The 16,589-nt window shown below is 40.6% G+C and overlaps 1 protein-coding gene across 1 annotated transcript in view; it reads right to left on the minus strand.

Moving 5' to 3' along the window:
- Positions 1-1,980: 1,980 nt before the first annotated feature.
- The window catches only part of cspg4 (chondroitin sulfate proteoglycan 4), a 67,909-nt gene continuing 53,300 nt past the window's right edge, over positions 1,981-16,589 (minus strand). The window contains exons 7-11 of the mRNA XM_030732451.1: positions 10,803-11,001; positions 10,186-10,317; positions 9,141-9,301; positions 6,980-7,163; positions 1,981-6,378 (exon numbers count right to left, since the gene is read on the minus strand). Of these exons, the coding sequence (XP_030588311.1) occupies positions 4,520-6,378; positions 6,980-7,163; positions 9,141-9,301; positions 10,186-10,317; positions 10,803-11,001 (2,535 nt within the window). The 3' untranslated portion in view covers positions 1,981-4,519. The remainder of the gene's footprint in view (positions 6,379-6,979; positions 7,164-9,140; positions 9,302-10,185; positions 10,318-10,802; positions 11,002-16,589) is intronic.

Here is a 16,589-nt window from a genome sequence, read left to right on the forward strand (position 1 = left end):
CAAACAGGCTCGGAGCCAGTGCGTAAGAGCTAAAGCCAGTGTCAACACAAACTCTTATTGAAGGTTAGCATACAAACTAATGCTGTAACTCAAAAAGGCTGGAAATAATGCTGACTTGAAGCTTTCATTATAAAGTAATGCTTTTATCTAGAAGGTTTTTTTTTTTATTTTTTATGACTGGTCGTGTTTTGGACAGACACAGAGAAGATAATTTTGCCAAAAAACATATGATACATGTTTTCCATGCTTTGCTGATTTGACCAGCTTCGACTGCAGGCTTGTAAAAACAACTAGATGAGGGCGCGTTTTGTACCCTAACTCTGCACACACAACAAAAATCTGATGTGTCACTTTTTCTAGGCCTTGATTTTCACAGCTGAACTTTTTTTTTTTTTTTCTTTAATGGTATCTCAAGAATGATAACTCCTCCCTCCCTCCTTCATGTGTTTTCATTCTTGCTGGGCTTTTGGGAGAGAGGAGGAGTCCAAACCGAGAAATTGGTGGCTCATTTTCTTTGACCTGGCCAAGACATACAGAAAGGAGTCCTACATTAAGAAACACATTTCAGTTAACATCAGGATGCTGCAGCAGGGACGGAGGATCCCGTGGTTACAGAGAAACAGCCACTACTGAGATACAATCAAATCTGTGGGAGGTGTCCACTTAGGATCAGGAGAAGGAAATGATTTCTTCAACAAAAGCACATATTGTGGGTCAACAGGGTTTGCATGTTTTGGCAGCAGTGTTGAGATCTGCAACACCACAAACTTTTTCGACGCCAGAACATAAATTATTTTCCTCCAGGGCGCCTGTAACTCAGCCTAATAAGTGCTTATAAAGGCATGGCAGCACATTAGGGTGGTGTTTTTTTAAAAAAAAAAGCTACATGTACTAATTTATTTTAGCGGTGACCCAAATGAACTTTTGCCTTTGGTTTTACTTTGAACTGAGGATTTGACTTGATGCACATACCATGACACAAACTGAATTCCAGGTTCTTTTTCCTGGTTTCATTTTCAATTTCTTCACATTTTTAATCGATTTGGTTTTGGGGCAGTTTTTAAGCACTATGCAATCATTTTTCTTATCATTTTAAAATACATTTAACTTGAGACCTGTCATGCGCAGCTCCTCTGTGTCCATGACCTAAGCAGACACATGTGGACGAACAGCTGTGCCAAGCAGCTTATGAAACCTGCAGGACGAACACCCGAATCCGAGCACAGCGGACCAATGAAAAGGCAGGAGAAGACAGGAGAGCGCATGAAATGTAAGAAGCTGAGAGAAACCATGAAGGCAAAGGCCATTCACTGGAAAGAATGACAGATGGAGGCAGATTGAGCTTTAATTCAAGAACAGTTCTGCTTTCCACATTGGCCATCTGCACCCTAACGCCATCTGGTGGCCAAAAAAAGAAAATAATCCATATAAATAAAGCCGAGAAAATTATGTTTTTCTCTCTTGGACAATTATTATTATTTCTTGAAGGGACCAGTCAATGAACCAGTCTCCCGGTAACTTATATTAGAAGTAAAGTAAGAATGCTGTATAAACAATTTGCAGTCTACAAATAAAAAATTGTCAATCATTTTTTTTTTCAAAGCAAATCCATTTTGTACGAAATATCAAACAGACTGGCACAAGAGCTGCAAAACAGAATTATATTATTTGATTTCAAATTTTTAATTGAGAAACCCCTTAGAGGGAAACACAGCAAAAACACAGATGTACTCTATTCTAGCATCCAGCACACTCTGGTTAGCCAAAATCCAGAAATTCAAATACATCTGTCATAAACCTTTATATATAAATATAGATGCCGGTGCTCCAGTAATGCTCTTCCTGCTGCTACTTCTCGACTGAGGAAATGCTACTGAATACCAGCAAGTAAAGCATGTAAGAAGGGGGCTATATGGGTAACTTTGCAGCCTTGACAGCAGTCATTTCAGCAAAAGTCACAGACAGAATAATGAATGCAGGTTTTTGTTGCACAAACATTTTATTTCCATTAGTGCTGAGAAGAAAGTGTGGGACATACTGCAGCTTTAAAGGACATTTCTCCTATTCCAGAAACAATTTGCATTTCCCTAATAGCACTATTTATTCTGTAAAGGCACCTGCAGTTTACAGATAAGCTTCATCTCTGACAAAATACACATAACTTGAATATGAATTGATGTATGGGGAGTGACAGAAATAATAAATAATGAATAAGGAGAGGAGGAGGTGATGAAACCTGCAGTAAGCAGAAAACAGGAAAGTGACGGGCACCTGCACAAACACACACACACACTCACACACACATATAGCTGATCAGTCTAACTGAATGTAGTTACATGTACATACAGAGTACCTTATGATGCAAAACATGATATACACACTCCCTTGCCACTTTATTAGGTATATCTGTAAAATCTAATGCATCCCAATACAACAGCTCTGCCTATTTTTTTTAAGCTTGTGCATTTTCAGTGTTTGTTGACCTTGAAATATTATGAAAGCATAGGAACTATATCAGCCAAAGCTAAGTATTTATTAGCATTGTGAACATGTAAAAGATTTAAAGGCTGAACTCTTTACTGGATTGGATTAAATTTCACAGCGTAAATAAAGTGATCGGTGGGTTTAGATATCAAAAATGTTAATCAGGCCCAAAATTGTACTCAAAAAACACAATATTTACACATAAAACTGGAATGATGCAGATGTGATATGCTGCAGGAGGGAACCTAGCTTTTCATTTCACCCATCTGTAAGAGATAATGTCACTGGAAATACACAGTCTCCTTAAACACATCACTTCCTGAGCTCTGTGCTGTCTAAAAAAAAAAAAAAAAAAAAAGCTACCTATATTTACTCAAAACACTACAAAAATAGAAGATCAATAGAAGATGAATACTCTGTGGTATATTCAGTATACGACCAGCAAAAAAAATAAGCTGTCATTGGTAATACAGTATGAGGAAAAAAATGTACAGCAAATAGTCAAACCATCTTAGAAAACCAGTCTGTTTTCTCTTTATGGGATCAAAAATTTTTTATGGTGCATTTTCACTTCACCTTAAATGCTTCATTTAGCTTGAAAAAGATAAACACACAGGCCAGAGTGACAAAAAAAAGAAGAGGTTTCTACTTTTCTTAGGTTTAACATTAAAAAAAAGTTGAAAAAAACTTCTTATGTTTACCGTCTACATATTCTGCTTACACGCTCAAAACCAAAGCTACTTTAAAAGGCCTCCTGTGAGTTACCTCTTTAATTAACATAACAAGTGGATCATTTTATTATTCCCATCCCAATATCGATTATTTTTATCATTTAATTAACTCCTAATTCCACACTCAGGAAACTGGAAACGTCCCACTTTGGGATGACCTCACCCCCTGCCTGTCGGCCAATGTGGATGTCTTACAGGCCACCATTACTAAAACAACATCCTGCTTGAGGTCTACAAACTGTGTGGTGTGTAGTTATGCGGTCAGTGCTGTGCCAGTCCAGTAAATATTTACAAGTACTTTGGAAGCATTTAGAAATAATAACATATGACAGATGATGACGTGACTCAGAGCTAAATTCAATTAAACTTGTGCATGTTGTCACAACAAGGTTTTTATTATAAACACCTTTAAAAAAAAAAGATTTTCTCAGCAAAACTGTGATAGAAGTCAAGTTTAATCATGATGAAATTAAAGTTCTGCACTTAAGGAAACACATTTATTTATTTCCTCTCTTAGGTGACGAGCTTAGTACAGCCCAGTTATTTGTGTATTCAATACAACCAGAAGACCTTTAGGTTAGCTCTGCCTAGCTTGGTATAAACACTAAAAACAAGAGAAAAGTTTAGACTATAGCTTCACGTTCAAGTTTCGATCAGTGACACGTGATGCAGCGAACAGTATGCACAGATATTAAAATGGTACCGGTCTTCTTATCTTTTTTTTCTTTAGTGAGAAAGTGAGTGAACGCGTGTTCTCCTTTAAACTGAATTTAGCCCTGAGAAGCGAAGGAGCTTTAAACAATATAGAGCAAATACAAAGAGGCAGTTTTCCCATCTTCTTGATAAGTGATGAAGTAAATCAATGGAACACTAACGCGCTTAACTTTTCTGAACCAAAAACTGAATCTCACCATACCCAGGGCTTTAAATTTTCTATCCACTCACTGAATAATGTTGGCTTATGGTAACATGTGGAATGCACGAGCAGAACGCCCCCCCAAATACTTCTTTGCAAACATATGGCATGTTTATGTCTTCATTTGTGCCCTGTGACAAAGAGGAATGATAAAACTAAAATAAATAGACGCGGCATGAGCCCCTGTAGATAAGAAACTGCCTCTTTCTTTACCAATAACTATTCAGTGTTTCATTGCCTGAGAATTTGTCCAGAGCTATGCTGAGATAAGTAAAGGGCTTAAAAAATTAGTCTCATTTAAATTGCTGTGGCAAGAGGTCTTTAATACTGAGAGGAATGATTTGAGGAGGCTTCCCAACACTCCTTCTGTGTCCGATCTCAAAGTGTTTCAGACCCAGTACTGGTTCTTTTTCAAGGCCGGGTTTGTTGTCCGACAGTGCTGCAACAACTCCGGGTCTGCATCTTTGGAGTCCATCTTGGACATTGGGATGTTATTGGCTGGGTCGGTTTTGCGAAAGGTCTCTGTGGTGGCCACCTCACCGTTTTTGGGCTTGGATGCTGCCGTCTGGACATTGTGCTTGCCTGTCTTGTTTTTACGAATCACATAGTAGGCCAAGACGGCTGCCAGTAGCAAGAGAAGGAGGATTACCATGATAGGAATTAGAATATTCCAGATGTTGCCACGCTGGGCAGCCTGTGGTTTCCCTTGTGGGCTAGAGCCAGAAGTTGTAGTGGGGATATTTCCGTGGGGCCAGTCTATGTTGCCCTTCCAGTGAGGGCTTGCTGGAGTGGCTTTAGGGAACACAGGGAGGTCATTACTGCCTTTGGATGATCTTTCAGAGGGAATCCTCAACAGAGTGACAGGGTAGACCCCAGAGGCATTATAGGGACCGGTTTGGAAGGAAAGCACACATTCTGCAGGCGGGACCCCGTGGGCTTTGAGCAGGAAGCGGGCCTCGTCCTGAGTGACACCACCGTGAGATCCAGAAGAACTATTTAAAATTTCCATAGCTACACGGCCCTCATCCAGGTCCTTTTGGCTGAATGAGCTCACGGAGTCACCTGCATTAGAACCTCCAGACTTTACAAACCGAGCCCCTCTTGGTTGCTGGATGACAGTGAATATGGGGGTGGCTCTGGTCTTGTTGGCGAGGGGAGTTGCATCCAGAAGCTTTTTGTCCAGTTGGACAAGCGCACCCTGGGGTAAGAGAGGATCCTGAGCAATGTTGGCTAGAGGCTGCACAGTGATGTTGAGGACAGAGGAAATGTTAGCAGCCTGGCTGCGGGCTATAAATGAAACACTGTCTCGAGGTGAAGTGGACTTGACAAAGCGGACACTGACTCGGCCTTCTTTGATCAGTTTTTGGGTAAAGGCAGACGTAGGCTGCCGATCTACCATGACAGCTGCGTACTTGGGAACACTTGTGATTTTGTAAAGGATGTCCTCCTCAACAGGGCCCCCGGTACTGACCCTCAACATCTCTTCAGTCACTATGGTCTCATCGTTGCCCTGTTTCACCTTGATCTCAGGGGCTTTGTCAAGAAGCAGGGTGTGGGCCAGGACGACAATGTGCAGTGTGTGTGGTTCTGTCTGGTGTTCTCCATCTGATACTGTGAATTCCATAAAACTGTCTGCAAGGCTGTCATCACTGTAGAAGCCCACCTGTCCACGACTGACCATCTCTTGTGTGAACTTAGAGATGGACTCCATTGTGCCCGAGTCAACTAGTCGACCATTGCTTGGTGCTTTGGTCACTTTGAAGTGCACCTCATCTGGAGGACTATCCTCGTCGTGAGTGTTCAGTTGTTTCTTGGTCAAGATGGTCATGGAGCCTTGAATAACCTCAAAGAGTGTTTCTGTAGTGACTAGTTCGGGGGGGTCAGAGCCCCTCCGCTTAATTGAGATGTTAAAGACCTCCTCCAGGACCACAGACTCGGCAGGTGAGGCCAAACCACGGCCCTCAGACTTCAGACGGGCTCTGAAAGCAAAGCTGTCAAATGAGGCTCCTGTATCATCGTGGACATATTCCACCTTTCCTTGAGTAACATCTTCCTGCATGAAGGTTGGGGCATCACGGGGCAGGTCCCGACCATCCAGCGTGATACGACCATGACCAGGGAAACGCTTAATTTCAAAAACTACATCCACATCGCCTTGCTTATCTTCTGGTAGGCTAGCCAGAAGGTTGGAGGCATCAAGAATTGAATCTTCAAAGGTTTTCCTGTGACCCTGCACGATATCCAGACCTGAGCAGAAAAATCACAAACAAACAAAATATTACATTTAATCAAATAATATATTTTTTTCAAAGATACCTAATATTTATGTTTGTCTTTTACTGGAGGCTTGTTGTTTTGGGAGCAACAGAAGTAAACAGGGTGATGGATCTGTTTGTGGCTTTAGACTCTTAAGAGTACATTACTGTAAGGAATAAGGAAGATAATTTAAAAGGAAGAACAAGCTGCAATTCACCTGCATATTCATCAGAAATTGATTTTTTTTTCTTTTAACTGTATTCAGTATTAGATCTTTTATTCCAGCTTTAGACTCATGACAGTACCCAAGCAGTATTGCATAAAAAAAAACGTCTCGTATGGATAAACTCGGTTGACTAGCTGAAAAATATTTGACACGTCTGTTTAAATAATGGCTGCAGCTGGAGTCCTCTAATGGGGCTTTACAGGCTCAGATACCTAACATCTGCGCAAATGTATTTCTAATACGTTCGGCTTTGGTGGGTGCTGGAGCGGTCATTTAGGAAAACGCTTATTTATCACAGTGGCCTTTAAAAAACATGTAATTTATTTAATTGAAACTGTTGCGTGTGTCCCTCGTTTCATCGTTTACCTTTGTTCCTCCACAGCTGTGAGGAGATGTTGCTGTGTGCAGCGTAGTAGGAGACAGTTATGGGCAGCATGTGGTGGACGTCTGGAGCTGGCTGGGATGAGAGAGTGAGCTCAATGGAGTCCCTCACCACCCAGAACGGTTCCTCAGGTAGCTGGTGCTCGTAGTAGACCGTTCCTGACTCCAGCTGTGCATCAGAGGAAACAAAAACAGGAGATGCTAAGTTGTGAGGTCATAAGTTGGCATGTTTTACCCTTTTATTTTCTTAATTCAGTAATCTCTTTAAAACATCTTTGTCAGCAAATATTTTATTTTTACTTATTCCTGCTACCTTTGACAGCAATATCAAGAGCTTATGGCATACTGCAGTCAGTCACTTGTTTACTTGAGTAAATTTATAGACAAAGACTGACATTTTAGCTTGGTAACATTTTTTTTTATTGCTTTCTTTCCCTTTGCAGCAGCGGTTTGGCTCAGCTGAGCTCGATTACAGAGTACGGGAACTGGAATGTGACAGCCTCATATCACCGTGTCTCTTCTCTCTCTCTGGCACAAACACAGAAAGGTGCACATATGAATTTCTGCATGCACAAACAAACACCCTTCTGAATAACTCAAATCATCAAATGCTTTTGGCTTGACGACGTGTTAGATTTTCTGTCACACTCCAAAGGGAGTACTTTTAAGGGGAAAGCATTCGTTCTCATGCTCGTCCAAGCATGGTCGGATGTCAAGAATAGTCCTGATTCCACTGCTGCCAGTGCAGCTGCATGTGTAGTGGTACTAAGCTATAAATGCTGTGTACGTCATAATCTTTCACCAAATCCATTAGAGGCTCAAACTAAAATCAGTAATGTTTCAGTATTCCACATTTTTTTTTTTGTGATCTTATTGGACAATGGAGGCCTTTGGAATCAAGATTCCCATCATGATGACTGTTTTTGCCAAAACAAGTTGGTCTTAGCCATGAAAAGCATTTTATTGTACTTAGAAATCCTTAATTTGAGATTACTCTGCCAATTGTACAGTGGGTGGTTTAAATTATTATTTTTAAAGTACATAAAGGTACAGTAAGAGCAAAGCTTCAAGCACTCACTCCTCACACAATATTAAAAGATTTCAAAGGAACAAAAAGCTTCTAAACTAAGGACCTAATCCCGGGGACACATTGTTAGCAATGACGCCCCCTGCTGGGAAAGAAATGTTTATGCCTCATAAACTGAGTTTGAAAGATTATGCATTTAAATTCAACAAACTGCAGCTACATGCATATAGACATGAAACAAACAAAAGCTGTAGACAGCATCAGATGATAAAGCAGATCGGTCATGACTTTCAGGGCTTTGGGGTTTATTGGTCTTTGGTTTAGTAACTTTAAAGTTACATTGTTTAAAGAAATGCAGTTATTGGCATCTTCAAATGTGCTTCCTATTAGAGCAGCAGCAGGATTTTAACCCATTTTATAAAAATATATAATCCCAGTAAACGCAGATCATTGCCAGTGCTTTGCTTTTATTTGGGTAGGCTACAGTGAAGATGGGATTTCAAGATTATCTTCATATTCAGTCTTAAATATCTAAAAAAGAGTTTTAAAATCAGTTCTCCAATAAAAAAAAAAAAAAAAAAATCACTCCAACCAACCAGTGATTTTCTAATAAGGACATTTTCTACAGTAAGAAACTTTCTATCGTGCCAATGAGTTCTGCCTGTTTGTCCAGACTGAGCGAGCCTTCCTGCTGAATTTGCTCCATTAAATTCTCTCCTATAAATGAAAGTAAAGGCTGAGGAAAATACTGCATAGAAAACAGCACAAGCTGATCCTGTACTACCAGCTTATTTTGAAAGGATTAGCTGTCTTACATGCATGGCAGAGGTTTTATGTTTTCTCGTAAGAGTGCTTGATGGTCTGTGCAGCAGGTGACTGACGTGCCTCTTACAGCTGTCACTTCTTAGAAATACAGACCTGCTTTTAATAGTGATGTGAAATCTCTAAGAGGATTTACTTTAGAAAAAAGTATTTTCAGTGTGTCCTTTATTAAAGGAATGAAATTGTTTTTTTTTAATTTATTTTTGTTTCAGTTTCATTTCCGATTTTATTGCTTTGATAGATACATATATGCCAGAAATACATATTTAGCAGCTCCCACAGAAAAAAAGCAATTACCTGTGTTTGTGAGAACTGACTAATTTCCTCATATTGGTTCCTGTCATTGGCCAAGATGAGTCTTCCCAACCGAGGTGGGCGGGTAAGTGAGTAGCTTATCTCATTTCCATCCTCACTAGTTACAGCCCCCAGATTGGCACTTGTGATGAGCTGCCTTGTTCCTGTGAAAAGACACACACACACACACACACACACACACACACACACACACACACACAGACACACAGGCGGTCCTATGAGTGCTGGTGACGCTGCTGAATATGGCCTCTTGGCAGTCTAGTTCAGCTTGTAAATTTAAAGCCTCAAACTTTAGAGGTTACTTTAATGCACAGAACAGAAGAGCTCCCTGATGTGGGGTTGGGGGGGGGGCTCGGTGGTGTCCACACTTTAAAAACATTATCATCTGATTGTTTCATCTCCACGTTCCAACCTTGTTGTTGGACGCTGCTGCATTTCTGCATTTTTAAAGAGCACAAATCCATCACGACTCCTGTGGCCTCTCTGCTCTGTGTGTGTGTGTGTGTGTGTGTGTGTGTGTGTGTGTGTGTGTGTGTGTGTGTGTGTGTGTGTGTGTGTGTGTGGCTCAGCCTTGTTGTTGGTTAAAAACAGACCTGAAGCTTATTATACATCCCTTCTACAGACAGGAAGGGAAAGAGAAAACAGTAGATGGCGACAGCATGGACCCTGCAAGCTGTTATTGGCTGAGGGGTACACACCCACTCCCTGAAGACTGCAGCCCAGAAATATCCCAAAAAAAGGATTAAAGTAAGAAAATTCAGGAAGAAAATTACACCTCCACACTTTCAGTAGGTCACAAGTGACAGCTAAATGGTGCTGTCTGTAGAGAAGGTTGTTGTTGAGAAAAATCCTGCTTATTACACCTTAAATAAGCTTCGGGCAGCGTTGTATGTTTGGGTAATAACCAGAATAAGCACAATTCTTAAAATGGATTTTATTGCTGTAAGAACTATATACTGCATGCGAGACGACACATTCGTCACTGCGGCTATCACTGCCGTCGCCAGGAGGATTTTTGGCATCTTACCTGGAAATACCATGAGCGCCTCCTGCGTTACCATAGTGATGGTGTGCGGCCTGGCTGTGACGACAAATCTGTAGAGAGGAGACGTGTGCTCGCCGTCTGTCACCGTGAAACTGAAGCTGCCAGAATCCTCACCTGGAGGAGGACAGATTGCAGGATTTTAATGGGTCCATTTTTTAAGTTCAATCTTTGATTGTGCTTGTGTTTGTTTGTTTGTGCCCTTTTTGTCCCTCTGAAACTTTCCAGTTGCTACACTTACAAAGGCAGAGTGTTATTTAAAGCTTGTTATACCTCTGTTTCCTTGTTTAACAACAGAAAAACCCCAACACGTACTATCACAATAAGGTCCAAATAAATGTTGCGTTAAAGTACATTTTTTTTTCACAACCGAGCCACAGTATATCTCTAGGGTTTAATTGGCCTATCGATCAATACCGGTGACATACTGATTACATTATAAGGTTATTGAGATTTCTGCTCAGAGAAACATAAAGACCTGTGTTTAAGCTTGTTGTATTAGTAGCACTCTAAGACAGATGCAGCTAAAGGTCACAGCAATCAATGTAACAATGGAGATACAGCGTGATTGAACACTTAACCTCTTATTCTAATGATCTCACCCCTGTGAATGAAGATGACCTCTCCTTTGTTTATGTGAGCCTGCGTAAAATTTAGGATCTCATCATCAGGAGCCTCTTTCAGTGCAACCATCCCATTGGTTTGCATTTCAATGTTGTAAATCAGCTCCTCTGCAGGAGTATCAGCATCCTCAGTGCTCAGCATGCTGGAGGTGATATCAGCCTCCTCACCGTGAAGAACCTGTGAAAGACAACAAGATAGATAAATAGACAGATAGATAGATAGAAGCTAAGAACAAAAACAAAACCATGTTTATCCCTAAAACAGCCAGCTCCAAAGTAAGAATTTAAAAGGTTAATTATTCCTCCATGGCAGTCTGCACAGTCCTGTTATCAGAAGATGGAACACAGCAGTGCAGACTGAATGACTCTCCCTAGGTGGAGAGCCCTTAATGGACTTCTAATGGTTGGCTGGCTGAAAAGAGCATTAATTGAAAGAAATGGGCCACATCTCTAGAAAGACATTCTTAAATAGCTGGAATCAGTTGGGAGAGTGAGCCCAGAGTGCCTTGAGTGAGAAGTACATATCGATCTAGAAAGCCATTCACCCTTCAATACCACACTCCCTCTTTTTACAGACCCTGGATAAAGACTAAAAAGCCTCTGGGCAGAGGAAGAGAGGACACCTCAGTGGTGGATATTCATGCAGTAAGTGTCAGTCATTGGGAGACAGAAAGCAGAGACAGATCCTAACAAAGTACAGGCTCTGTACCACAAACTGGTAATCGAACAAGGAAGACACACAGAAATAAACAAGAAAACAGAACATGTGATCACTGTTTGACAGGTGAGCTCAAAACAAAGGTGTACTTCCTCCTAAAGTGTAAAGTGTTCAGTGAAGTAAGGAACACCTACTTTAACCAGTTCAATTCTGTAATTCCAAATTCCAATGAACTAAACAACATCTGCAAATTAAAAATAATCCTAGAAGAAGGAGACCGTGCATATCTGGCTGGGCTTTTCAATGCCCCATAAAGTCTGGGTATAAATTTCTGGGTTGCATGCACAAATTAAGAGACATTGACAAGAATGCAGGCAAAACCTGGGGGGGAAAAAAAAGGCATCCTATCTGTGTAGCATTCTTTTTTAATGAGGATGCAACTCACGGGTTAAAAAAAAAATACTTCCACAGCTACAGATTTCTCTGTGTAGATTAATGGCGGCTGTTTTTCAACACCCCCACCCCCATGCTCATGGATGATATCTAAATAAAAAGCTGATGCTGCTCTTTCAGCTATTATCATAGTCACGGCATTAAAATCTTTTAATGATACAGGATTTCAAAATGCACCACTAAATATTGTGAGTAAGGTATGGGACATAAATAGTTTTAGGTCTTAAGTGGGGTTTAGTTTTACTTTAATAGCAGCTGAAATGCTTAAATGAATATTTAGGTTCATGCTGTAGGCAATTCAAACATTAAAAAACCAATATTGCGTTATGGCGGCAAACACAGTTAATGAAATGTAAAGAATTATTTGCAACAAGCTCACAACTCTCTGAGACTGTGTCTCTATGCAGTGGTGCTTTGAGCTAAATGCTAAAGCACTATGCTAACATGCACACATTGAATATGGCAAGATGTTTAGCACGTCTACTGGTATAATGCTTATGATGTTGACCTTACTTTAGTCTGTTAGTGTGCAGAAAACAACAAAAAGATGGGCATGCTGTGAGGCTTCTGTGTGTTCACAGACCCTGGGTGCTTCTGAGTTGAGGGCTCTTTGTGGAGTTATTTGAGTTTGGGTTCCTGTTTGGATTTAATGTGTTCCAGTGTTTGAAATTTTGGATTCCTGCTTGGATTATAACCAGATTTCTGGTTTGACATAATGTTCTAATAGTCAGATACTTTGGTTACTTCCTGGTTTTACTTTGAAAGTTTATTTTCTTTGGCGTTCTGAGTTAGTTTTGCTTCCTTAAGTTATATCACGACAGCTCAAGTGTTCACTGCATTCAAATTTTTTAATTAAAAATGTGACTGTCAATAAAATTTAAAGCAATCACCTACAGAAGACCTGTACAAAAAATAATTAAACAATCAAATCTATATTTCTTGGCGTAGCTTCACAAAATTCTAGTCTAGTGGACTACTGCAAATTCAGTCTTGAGAAATGCTGAAGACTCATCAAACAATCCGCGTCCCTGGGGCTGCGTTAGCTTCTATTTCCCCACTTTATCCACTTTTAAAGAAAGTTTAATCTTCAGTTTGGAAGCTTTTGTCTCTTTAAGTGCTTTATGTCATTTCTGGTATTTCAGATACCTCTAAAGTTCTGCAATATAACAAATGTTTTATGAAGTGTATAATTTAGTTGCCTTCCAGTCCACTGCTTACAACATCCCACTCAATTTGACACTCCATCAAAGCCCTTTCAAAGCCCAGACTGCATCAACAGTTCAAAGCTGTGATCCATCATTATACACTTACTGCTTTTTCTGTTGCTAGATTTTGTCCTTGTTGCACTTGAATGATAACGCTTAAAAAATGGTGATGAGTGCAAAGATAAGTAGATTTGGAGTCCCGTTCAAAGCAAAAACTAACTAGTTTAGACACCTCGGTTAAAACTAACCCAAACTTATTTGAAAGGAAAGGTAAATGTTTTTGGAAGTTGGATATATAGTTATTGCTTCAAAGGCAACCTATATGAGTAAATTTAAATGTCTACTCCCTGACTCCCTTGGGTGCCAGGGTTTGGAAAATGGAGTTGGTGATGTTTTGAAGCAAATATGTGGCAGAATTTGGGATAATGTCCAAACTCAGCTTGGAGGGGACAGAAGCATGCTTCATGAATTTGGAGAGGCTTCAGCCAGCAATCTACCAAACATGTATCTCACACTGTGGTACCACTGGGACTGCTGCCCACTGTATACCTACAGAGCCTGTTTATCTGATTGTGACTGGGCCTGGTGATTTTTTATTTGTTTAGCCATAAAGGACCTGGACCAAGAAAGAAAAAGAAGGGATAATAAGCTTATGTGTGTACAGTTCCTTAATGAAAATAAATACCTAGATGAGCAAGAACATGCGCGCGGTGCTAGGTAGAACTGACAGCTATATCACATCAGCCTACAACAACAAACAGGAAAGCTTTATCCTCCCTGTTGCAGAAACCTGCAGAGACCTTGTGATATGGGGCTTTAGAGAATCTCAATCTCCTTGGGGCAGTTTTCCTCTCAGGCCTGCAAAAAGCACAGTCTGATAGTTTGTCCGGGGGCACCCTGATGGTGGGGGAGTGCAGACTAACCCAAACATTGCGAGCCAAATCTGGACTCTGTCAGAGAGGTTTGCAAGTGGATTGCCTTAAGGCAGAACACCCACTTCCCTCTTTGCACCATGGATGAGACAGCTGCTCACTGCATGCCCACCCCTCTACTTTAGGCCTATTCTCATAGAAACCTTCAGTGTACAGTATGCAGACATGACTCAGCTGAAAATAGCACCACCCACCTGGCTAGATTCTCAGCATTAAGTAGCACTTCCGCAGACAAATTTAGTGTCCCATCATTCAAGCTAAGGGGAGATGCTGCTAGTAATGAGGTATTGGAGGAATCATGTTAATGCTGAAAACTGCTCAACGACAGCCTATCACAACCTTAAGAAAATCTTTCAAGTCAACTAAAGCACAGGATTTATTCACCTTTACAAAGAAACTGCAGTTAAATGCCAGCTCTCATATGAACTAGGTTCAACTAAGTTTTTCAATAGGCTGGCACAAGAAAGTACCCTGTTGGTCTTGAATAGGAATTTGCAAAGAGCAGATGCTCTTTTTTAAAGTACACTGATTTAAAAAAAATTTTTTTTTTTACTTTCTTGTGATGTCCACAATCTATTCAATACTAATTATTTGCTGAAATGTGCACCGTGCTTCCTTGGAAAATGGTATATGTTAGCTGACAGGATACAGAATTTAGCCGGTAAGAATGCTCAAGTTGAGGTATTATAGATATAATTACAAGTGCAATTCCTGGTCTTTACACTAGATGGCCACATTAGCCCATTCTCAACCACAGCCAATGTAGGGCAGGTAATCCGAAAATGGTCTTGCAAACTGATAGGTGCTAAATGCATTGATTGTTATATAAACTAAGAAGATGGACTGCAAATTCAATCTGATTGGAGATAATGGCTGGCATTTCATTTGGAGGGAATAATGAAGTAGCTGCCATAGGTAAATGACTTAGTTTGCCAATGACTTGATGTCATCATTTAAATGTTTGAGACTCTGAGGGGTGCCAGATGTGTGCAGCTGTATCCAAAACTGTCTGGACATCTAAAGTATTGGCTTGTTTAAATAAAAGGTCCACCACTCCTCTATACTGAGGAGTGGGAGCTAAAGCCGGACAACGGCAACAGGAAAGATTATAATGGCTGTAGTGGCCTGTAAAGATGACAATAATGGTATTCCATTTCGATTTCCACTCCCCTTGTGCATCCCATTTTTCTCAGAGATACAGGTTAACTACATGCCCTCTCTACTCCTTTGTGTTATAATGAGAAATTAAACAAATTTACTAAGCAAGGGTAATGAGGCTATCACTCAAAGTCGAGGTAATCTTGTAAAATGTGAAAGAGGCAAAAGCAAAACAGGCAGAGCGAGGAGGAACTGTTCAGGAATACAGCAAAGCAAGGAGGAAGTAGACGAAGACAGACAGGGTTTAAATTCTAATCAAGAGCAGCTGTATCCTACACACTGGGCCAAATGTGATCAGACTGAGCAGAACCTGATCACGGTCATGTTAGTCATCGTGTCTGCAGAGGTCACTACATGTACACTTCCTGCTCTAAATCAATCTAAGTGCCACTGGGCCAGCCCCTGCTCTGTGTGGGTTAGACATCCACATATTATTATGTTACATTCTGCAGCCGCAGCAGAGGAGTCGCAGGGATTGGATGCTGCCCTCACTCTGCCAGAAAGCCGCGGTCTCATCGACCATCTTGGTTTTCCAAAAATACGGGTTGCCAGGGAGACGAGGAGCCGCAGGCAGAGCGGGGAGGGCTGGATGACACAGTTGGTTTCCAGTTCTGTGAGCTGATTACTGTCGACTTTTTCCAACTGCGTGACTACTCCTGCTGTAGAATCTACGTTATTCATCCTTCTAAACTTTTCTTTCATGACTGACGTAAATCAGTTTAAAAGCTTGCCACAAACTCATTATAAGCCTTCACTGGCGTCATTCAAATGCCCTGTTAGATATTCACCTTTCTTCTTTCAGCATAAAGTTCTACAAATTCAGTGTGGAGGTGTTTCATCCTTTGACAGTCTGCCACTACCAACTTATGAAACATTATCCAAATCACAGGAGGAAAGCAAATACACACGTCCATCAAACTTCTGTATCGTTACACTAATTTTACTTGGAGCCCAGGCACAACTTACCCCTCATAAAAGGGGAAGGGCCTGTTTGGTATATTGTGTTAGGACAGTGAGCCATGTAATGTGAGTTACACATTAGTGTAATTAGTGAACGTTAGCTAACTGAGACTTGAACAGAGCATATTTCCATACTAGACAGATTTGACAAATATTTAAACTGAGAAAATTTACCATTTAAAATAAAAAAAAAGGTCAGTCTGAATTTGATGGTAACAACAAATCTCAAACCTTGGGCGAGCGCCATATTTACCGCTGTGTAGCATCCTTTTTTCTTTTAACAACAGTCTATGAATGTCTGAAAAATAAGGAGACCAGCTGCTGGACTTTTGGGAGAGGAATGTTGTCCCATTCTTGTCTGACAGAAGATTCTAGCTGCTCAGCAGTCCTGGGTCTTCTT

The sequence above is a fragment of the Archocentrus centrarchus genome, chromosome 6 (genome assembly GCF_007364275.1).
Source record: "Archocentrus centrarchus isolate MPI-CPG fArcCen1 chromosome 6, fArcCen1, whole genome shotgun sequence".
Classification (NCBI taxonomy): domain Eukaryota; kingdom Metazoa; phylum Chordata; class Actinopteri; order Cichliformes; family Cichlidae; genus Archocentrus; species Archocentrus centrarchus.